This window comes from Brachyhypopomus gauderio, chromosome 1 (assembly GCF_052324685.1).
Source record: "Brachyhypopomus gauderio isolate BG-103 chromosome 1, BGAUD_0.2, whole genome shotgun sequence".
Classification (NCBI taxonomy): Eukaryota; Metazoa; Chordata; class Actinopteri; order Gymnotiformes; family Hypopomidae; genus Brachyhypopomus; species Brachyhypopomus gauderio.
The window spans coordinates 38,428,102-38,436,098 of NC_135211.1; the positions used below are offsets into that span (position 1 = coordinate 38,428,102).

The 7,997-nt window shown below is 42.9% G+C and overlaps 1 protein-coding gene and 1 long non-coding RNA gene across 2 annotated transcripts; both read right to left on the reverse strand.

Annotated features, from left to right (window-relative positions):
- Positions 1 to 620: 620 nt before the first annotated feature.
- Positions 621 to 4,530, reverse strand: LOC143527283 (uncharacterized). Its single transcript, XR_013134071.1, has 3 exons — positions 4,458 to 4,530; positions 2,262 to 2,536; positions 621 to 2,103 (listed from the first exon to the last, which is right to left on the reverse strand). It is a non-coding gene; the product is annotated as an uncharacterized LOC143527283 (long non-coding RNA).
- A 1,341-nt stretch (positions 4,531 to 5,871) lies between these two features.
- LOC143527288 (uncharacterized) lies at positions 5,872 to 7,521 on the reverse strand. The gene is made up of 5 exons (XM_077022412.1): positions 7,457 to 7,521; positions 6,765 to 7,100; positions 6,353 to 6,505; positions 6,094 to 6,125; positions 5,872 to 5,994 (listed from the first exon to the last, which is right to left on the reverse strand). Exons 1-5 carry the CDS (start codon positions 7,491 to 7,493, stop codon positions 5,887 to 5,889), a joined length of 666 nt encoding a protein of 221 aa, XP_076878527.1. The 5' UTR covers positions 7,494 to 7,521; the 3' UTR covers positions 5,872 to 5,886.
- Positions 7,522 to 7,997: the final 476 nt, after the last annotated feature.

A 7,997-nucleotide genomic window follows, 5' to 3' on the forward strand; every position in this document is an offset into this window, starting at 1 on the left:
TGTCTCCCACGTCTAGTTATCGATTGTTTTGTTCATGCTGTTGGTTTGTGCTTGCTGTTCGCTGTTTCATGTTCCTTGTATTCCTGCCACAAGCCTCGTTGTTCTCCCCGTGACTTTTGTGTGTTCCTGCCTTGTCCGTGAGTCCTACTGGTTTTGTTGAGTCATGTCTGTGCGTATTTCATGTCCGGATTGCCTGCCCGTTGTGACCCCTGCCTGCTATCTCGACTCTGTCCATGGAATTTCCTTGAATAAATCTCGCTCTCCTCAGCGTTTGTGTCCATCCCCTCGCTCCGCAGCTTATGCTACGTTACACATGTCATGATCCCATTTAATAATAATAATAATAAATTTTATTTGTAATGCACTTTACATTTGAAAACAAACCTCAAAGTGCCACATGGTAAAATACGGGCGAAGTTTAGCAATATTTCTGAGGTGATGGAAGGAGACCTTGCAGAGGTGATTGATATGGCTTTCAAAGGTGAGTTGTGGATCAAGAAGGACACCAAGGTTAGTGACTGAAGAGGTGAGTTGGATGCTCTGACCAGAGAATGTGAAACTGGTTATGGATGTTGACTTTGACTGATGTGAGGTGCCAATCAGGATTGCTTTGGTCTTGGCACTGTTCAGCTGGAGAACATATTGCTTCATCCACTATCTCCTCCAGGCAGGCAGAGAGTCCTGAAGGAGGCATAGTTGATGATGAGAAGGCATCCATTTTAGGTATAATTATATGTCATCAGCATAGCAGTGAAATGAAATGCCATAGCGACTAATGACTTGGCCAAGGGGGAGCATGTACAGAATGAAAAGGATGGGGCCAAGAACTGAACCCTGGGGGACTCTGCAGGTCACAGTATGTACCTTTGATCTTGTATTTTTTATTGAAATATATTCTGATCTGTGAGCAAGGTAGGTCTGGCACCAGTTTAGGGCAGTGTCTGTAAGATCAACTGTGGTATGGAGGTGGTGGAGGAGGAATGCGGTGGTCAACAGTATCAAATGCAGCAGACAAATCCAGGATGAGTGAAGGTGAGCCAATGTCAGCTGCCATTAGAAGATCATTTGTGACCCTTACCAGAGCCGTTTCTGTGCTGTGAGCAGAACGGAAGCCAGATTTAAACTTTACAAAAAGGTTTTTATATTTGAGATGGTCTTGAAGATAGCCTACTACAACCTTTTCTAGGACTTTGGAGAGGAAAGGAAGGTTGGAGATAGGCCTATAATTTGCAAACACCTCAGGGCGGAGTGTAGGTTTTTTGAGGAGTGATCTGATTATGACAGTCTTTAGAGGAGATGGAACATACCCAGCCTGAAGAGAAAGATTTATTACAGTGGTGATCAGAGGACTTGGTGGAGATATTTGCTTTCACAAGGGCTGTTGGGAGGGTTCCAGGGCACAGGTGGAGGGTTTCATCCTTCTGATAATGCCTTCAACTTTCAAACTGTTTGACCTCTGGGAAACAGTTTAGGGGCTGTGAGACCTCCAACTGTGAGTAGGTCTCCTGTATATGAAGAGGGGAGGGGTTAGAGAGACCAGAACGGATTGTTTCAATTTTCTATTAAAAAATGTCTATGAGATTGTTGCAGTGCTCTTCTGTGGTTTCGGTGAATGAGGGGATTTGCAGTTTAGGGAGATTTATGGTTGAGAACAACTGCTTAGAGTTGCCTGTATTGTTTTTAATGATGCTCCCATAAAAATGTGACCGTGCTTCTCTAAGGGACTTTGAGTAGACTCTTTGGTGTTCCCGGTAAGTAAGCTTATGAACAGTGAGGCCAGAGGCCTTGTAACACCACTCAAGGGCATGTCTGGCTTCCTTTATTACCCATAAATGTCCCCCATGTCATTGAACCAGGGGGAGGACCAAGAGAAGGTCACTGTTCTGGTTTTAACTGGAGCATGAGAATCCAAAATGTAGCCCAGTGTTTTATTGTAAAAATCCACTGCATCAATGGCTGATGACAAATTTGTATGAAGAAACAGCTGTAAGTCAGAGATCATAGCTTCAGGATAAATGTTTTTCAGGTTCCTGAAGCAGATTTGACATTTGGGCTTGATGAGTGAAGACAGAACTTGCAGATGAATGGCGACTGTCTTGTGATCTGAAACAAAGTCAAAGTCAGATTTATTTATATAGCAATTTTCACAACACATGTCACAAAGCAGCTTTACAATTGTATGGGTCCAGATCTCTAATGAGCAAGCCAAATGTGACAGTGGTGAGGAAAAACTCTCTATGGGGTGGGGATTAGGAAGAAACCTTGGGAGGATCAAGACTCAAAAGGGAACCCATCCTCCATTGGGTGGCCCGTTAGCACAAGTCCGTGGTGCGCCGGGTGGTTCTACAGTTATAGTTAGGGTTCTTGTTCCCCAGCCAAGTATTCACAGTCCCTTTGGTGCAGATGGTGAGCCTCAGGTAGGAGCTAGCATCAGCACGTCCTCTTTCAGAAAAGGCACATCCAACCCTGGCATCAGTACATCCACCGACAAGCCAGACCATCTCCCAGGTGCTTGTAGGTGCTTGTATGCAATCGTCTTGGGTAGAAGCATGCAAAAAGATAGACAAAACAAACTATCAATTTAAACCATCATTTATACATAACTCATGTGCCAGTGATCAGCATGTGGCTCCGGCAGGCTAATCTATAGCAGCATAACTAAAGGGAGGGGTTTAGAGGTGACCACAGGCATGAGGGCTCACTGAGACATTGCTTTCCAGTCTAGTCATTGTCACAACTGAGTGATGCCATTTACCTAATCTACTACTGCCTTGAAAATGAATTAATCACTCTTTACCAATCACTGTCCACCAATCACTCTTCAACAATCACTCTCCTCCAATCACTCTTCACCAATCACTCTCCACCAATCACTCTTCACCAATCACTCTCCACCAATTACTCTCTGCCAATCACTCTTCACTAATCAGTCTCTGCCAATCACTCTCCAGCAATCACTCTCCGCCCCACTCACATAACATAAGGCTCTTGGTTTTTCTCTATGAATATAAAAAATTTTGTGGTCTGCATTCAGCCAGTGGCCTCATTACATAAAGGTCATGGATCAGACCACTACCAACATAGAGAGAAGACCTGTATTCAGAATTGCTTCCAAGATGAGGAAAATGTCACTGTGATCAATTTTTATGCATAATGCACTTAAATAAATGTTTATTATGCTGCTTTTATGCTGATGACTGTCAAATATATGTGTCTCTGAAGCAGGAAAATGCATATTCTGCAAACCATCTTTTAAAGTGTATGGCTGTCCGCAAATTTTTTGCACCTAAATGATAATAAGACTGAGGTCGTGTTGTTTGGGCCTAGTAACACCTCCAAAATTAACGTTGATCTGGGTCCTTTAAGTCAACATCTCACACTGACGGCAACTGACCTGGGTGTAAAATTGGACACTGATCTTAAACTTGATGCACAGATTAAATCAGTTGTCAAGTTGAGCTTTTATCATTTAAGACAATTGGCCAAAGTGAAGCCATTTCTTTCTGTGCATCACTTTGAGATTTTAATCCATGCTTTTATCACAGCTCACTTAGATTACTGCAATGCACTTTATGTGGGAGTGGACCAGACTTTACTTACCCGACTACAGTTGGTCCAAAATGCTGCTGCTCGTCTTTTAGTTGGCGTCAAAAAATGCGACCATATTACGCCGATTTTAGCCTCACTTCACTGGCTCCCAGTTCATTTTAGGATCGATTAAAAATTTTTTGCTATTTTGTTTTAAATGTCTTCATGGCCTCGCCCCTCCTTATTTGTCTGACCTGCTCCACCCATACGCCCCCTCACGCTCACTCAGGTCAGCCGCTCTGTCACTATTGGCTGTCCCAAAAACAAAGAGGAAGCTGAGAGGTGATCGTGCCTTTTCAGTCGCAGCCCCAAAACTGTGGAACGATCTTCCCCTGTACATCAGGCAGGCCGAATCACTTTCTGCTTTTAAATCCTCTCTTAAAACATATTTATTCTCTGTGGCTTTTAACTCAGTCTGAGATGTTGGCTCTTATTTGTTTTATTGTTTTAATAACTGTCCTGTGTGTGTGTGTCTTTGTGTTGTATGTGTATACACATGACTTGTTTGCTTCTTGTTTTTATATCTTGTTTTTAGTTGTGTACAGCACTTTGGCCAATAGCATTGATTTAAAGTGCTTTATAAATAAACAAAGTTGAAGTTGAAATAAATGTTTAACTAAAAAAAGTGTTGTTGAAATTGTACATACTTTTCTTAAAGTATGCCAAACCTGCACCACAAACTCTTTTACACTACAAGGTGTCATGGCCACTTCCACACTTACAACACTGAGTAACTCATATGAGATTCTGAACATGCCCTATGAGTGGAGACTGAATGAGATCACTGCAGTTGAAGTGTTTCATCCAGGCCTTCAGAATAAATGGCCTCGTAATTGTGTTCAATGTAACAAGATGTAAAGGTGACTTACACATGAGGGTGATGAGGGCAACTCTCGATGTCTCCATCTCAGACGCTGGTGCTGACTGGCTAATGGCGGCCGGGGGCTTTTAGGCGGATGTCAGTTCTGAGAGTTGATTGGTCCACGTCAATGGAACATTTTTGTTGTGTGATGGGGTTCAGTTTTGTGGCTGAGGTGACAGTGATCAGTGGAAAATATCTCGCTGTTGGTCAGCAGTCATCATGGGTGACGCTTTGATTGATCAACGTGTTTTCATTGGCTGGTGGCGTGTACGTTTCTTTTAACTGATGCAAGGGTTTTAAGTTTAGGAGATAGGAGCGAATCAGAGGAGCTGCTGTCCAGTAGGCCACGCCCACACCCAGTTTTATCCAATCAAACAGCACCACTGAAGCATAAATTACATTTAGTGTGAATGCATTTGATTGGAGGGATCTCACTTATAAATATCTTTGACCAATTGAGATTGTGTAAAATGTCATGTAACAGTGCTTTGTAAGCTGATCCCAGGTCAGTTTAACTACACTGACTAAAAGGGGAGTTTGTATTGTTGGACACAATGTAAAGGTAGACAGAGTGGCCTGAGCTATTGGGGGCGGGGCTTCCTGTTCCTGAGCTATTGGGGGCGGGGCTTCCTTGTCCTTGCTATGGGGGTGGGGCTTCCTGTTTCTGAGCTATGGGGGGAGGGGCTTCCTATTCCTTTAGCCACTTGCACGTATGCAAGTTTTGTGCAGTGCAGCAGAGATTAAACCTTTACTCTGGTTTGGAGATCAGAGTAGATTTTTTTTCAAATTAACACACACACACACACCACAGACACACACACACACCAGACACACACACACACCACAGACACACCAGACACACACACACACACCACAGACACACCACAGACACACACTCACAAGCAAACACAAATATCTTCCACTTCCTGTATGCCATAGCAGAGTTCACAAAGTGTATTACAGTACTACAGTAAATGTACTACAGTAAGTGTACTACAGTAAATGTACTACAGTAAGTGCACTACAGTAAGTGTACTACAGCTGGGTAGTACAGTCATGATTGGAAGTAGATATAAAAAACTCTTCTTGGTTTGTAGGACATAAGAGTCTTTATTGAAATGGACAATCTGTGAGATTACAGTGATGTCAGGGAGATCTAACTACCCAAATAAAACACACACACAAGTATGTGACAGAGTGAGTGTGTGTGTGTGTGTGTGTGTGTGTGTGTGTGTGTGTGTGTGTGTGTGTGTGTGTGTGTGTGTCTGCGTGTGTGCGTATGTGTGCGTGCATGCGTGCATGCGTGCGTGTGTGTGTGTGTCTGCGTGTGTGTATGTGTGTCTGCGTGTGTGTGTGTGTGTGTGTGTGTCTGTGCGTGCGTGCGAGTGTGTGTGTGTGTGTGTGTGTGTGTGTTTATGGGGGGTACATTTGCATGTTTAGTCTGATTTGAGTGTAGATCTCAGAGGTGTGTAGGAGATTTCAGTGTGGTAACAGATCTCCCCATTAACACTCCACTCACACTGATGCTCCTCAACACAGCCCACCTGATAGAGAGAGAGAGAGAGAGAGAGATTCATCAGTATATAGGCTAGCATAGAGTTTTAAGACTATTAAAGTCAGTGTAATGTGCAATGGGAACATACCTGAAATATATTTTCATTTCTCTTCTTGGAACCTGAGGAAACAAACCACATAGAACCACCACCATCACTAAAGTGTGTTAAGGACCTTAAGAACAGAGGTCCTTGTGTTAGACATACCTGCCTCTTTAGTGAAGCAATGAAGGGGACAGTAATTATCAGTATTAAATAACATTCAACAGGTGGACATCACAGTTCTGTATGTCAATACTGAATTAAGATTTTTGAACATTACAACTTATAATGAACACTGATTGAGTACCTGTATGTCTCTTGTGACAGAGACAGTAGACACAGGTGGAGGAGAGGAGAACACACACAGGACACACAGTGATCAGCAGCGTCCAGCAGACACCACACTCTGGTACAGGAGGGGTGGAGGTGTAGGTGGGGTGGGGGGTGTCAAAACTAGGGTCTGAAATCAAAGAGGAAGTGAAACTACATGAATGGGTGAAGGGTGAACCTAGACTGTTGCGGTGCAGAATGCAGCATTAATACTGATCACTCTACATTCATGTGCTTATTTCATTTATAATACTGATCACTCTACATTCATGTGCTTATTTAATTTATGTTTACCACACTTTCAAGATAACACACAACCACAACGATTCAAAATCAGAAAGTTACAAAACCAAAATATTTAGCAGGTCAGAATAAATGAGCCGGCTTACCCATGAGAGACAGTCGAGTGGTTCTGTGTCCATAATCAAGCTTCCCGCCTGAAATATTCACAGCACAGTAGTACAGGCCCAGGTCCGATTCAGTGATGTTCTGAATCAGCAGATCCCAAGTGCTACGGTGTTTATCCCACACAGCAGAGTAACGTATTGTGCCATCAGTCCGTAATTTAACAGCAGACTGATGCTCTTGTGAACTCTTCCTATACCAGACAATACTCATGCGGTCACCCAAAACACAGTCGCTGTAGATGACGATGCATTCTCCTCGTCTTCCTCTCCTCTCCACTTCTACTCCAGAGATCCTCTTCTGACTGAAGAACACCACACCTGCAGGAGAACATCTGACATGGGTACGAGCACAGAGAGGTGCACATATCTGACGTGACTTTACAAGAAGAACTCGTGCGTTACATACGGAGCCCATCAACTACTAAGTGTATTACATCAACTACTAAGTGTATTACATCAAATACTAAGTGTGTTACATCAACTACTAAGTGTTACATCAACTACTAAGTGTATTACATCAACTACTAAGTGTATTACATCAAATACTGTGTTACACCAACTATTAAGTGTGTTACATCAACTACTAAGTGTATTAAAGTCTGTCATGTATATCCTGTTTGTAAAGTCAACACGTCCTGGTAGGAGACATTTGACGTATATAAACATTTACTTACACATGACGGTAACGAGAGTGAGTCGTGAACTCCCCATCTCAGACACTGCTGCTGGTGACCGATGGTGAGGAGGGTCTTGGGCACGGATGTCTGCTCGGACATCTGATTGGTCCACGTCAGTGGAACGTTTCTATTTTCGATCATAGTGTTTCACAGCCTTGTGGCAGAGTTTGTTGTTTAGACAAAGTAACCAATAAGAAACTTGCAAACTAAAGATGATTTCTGGTTGGCCAATTTTTTTCCATAGATGGTGGTTATAGATTTAGATGCAAGATTAAAGTGATTCATCTGGTCCAGTGGATCATGTCTTCTGTTCTTTTTTAAAGGACAATTCAGTCTTTTTCTGTATGCGCCTGCACTCCTGTATGAGTGTTCAGGAGTGTTGGTGTGTTCACTGCTGAAGGCAACGTTACAAAGATCTTCATGAAGCATGAAGCATGACCTTTGACACACCACAGATTTAGGACAAAATTTTACACCACATTCCCCAGTTTACACACAAACACACCTGCACTACCTTTGACCTTTGACCTGGGCTTAC

Excerpts from the sequence above, each read along its gene's own strand:
- LOC143527288 (XM_077022412.1), bottom strand. The coding sequence starts at position 7,493 with ATGGGGAGTTCACGACTCACTCTCGTTACCGTCATGT. Across the intron at positions 6,506-6,764 it reads CACTCGACTGTCTCTCATGG|ACCCTAGTTTTGACACCCCC; the intron begins GTAAGCCGGCTC and ends CTTTGATTTCAG. Across the intron at positions 5,995-6,093 it reads GAAATGAAAATATATTTCAG|GTGGGCTGTGTTGAGGAGCA; the intron begins GTATGTTCCCAT and ends TCTCTCTATCAG.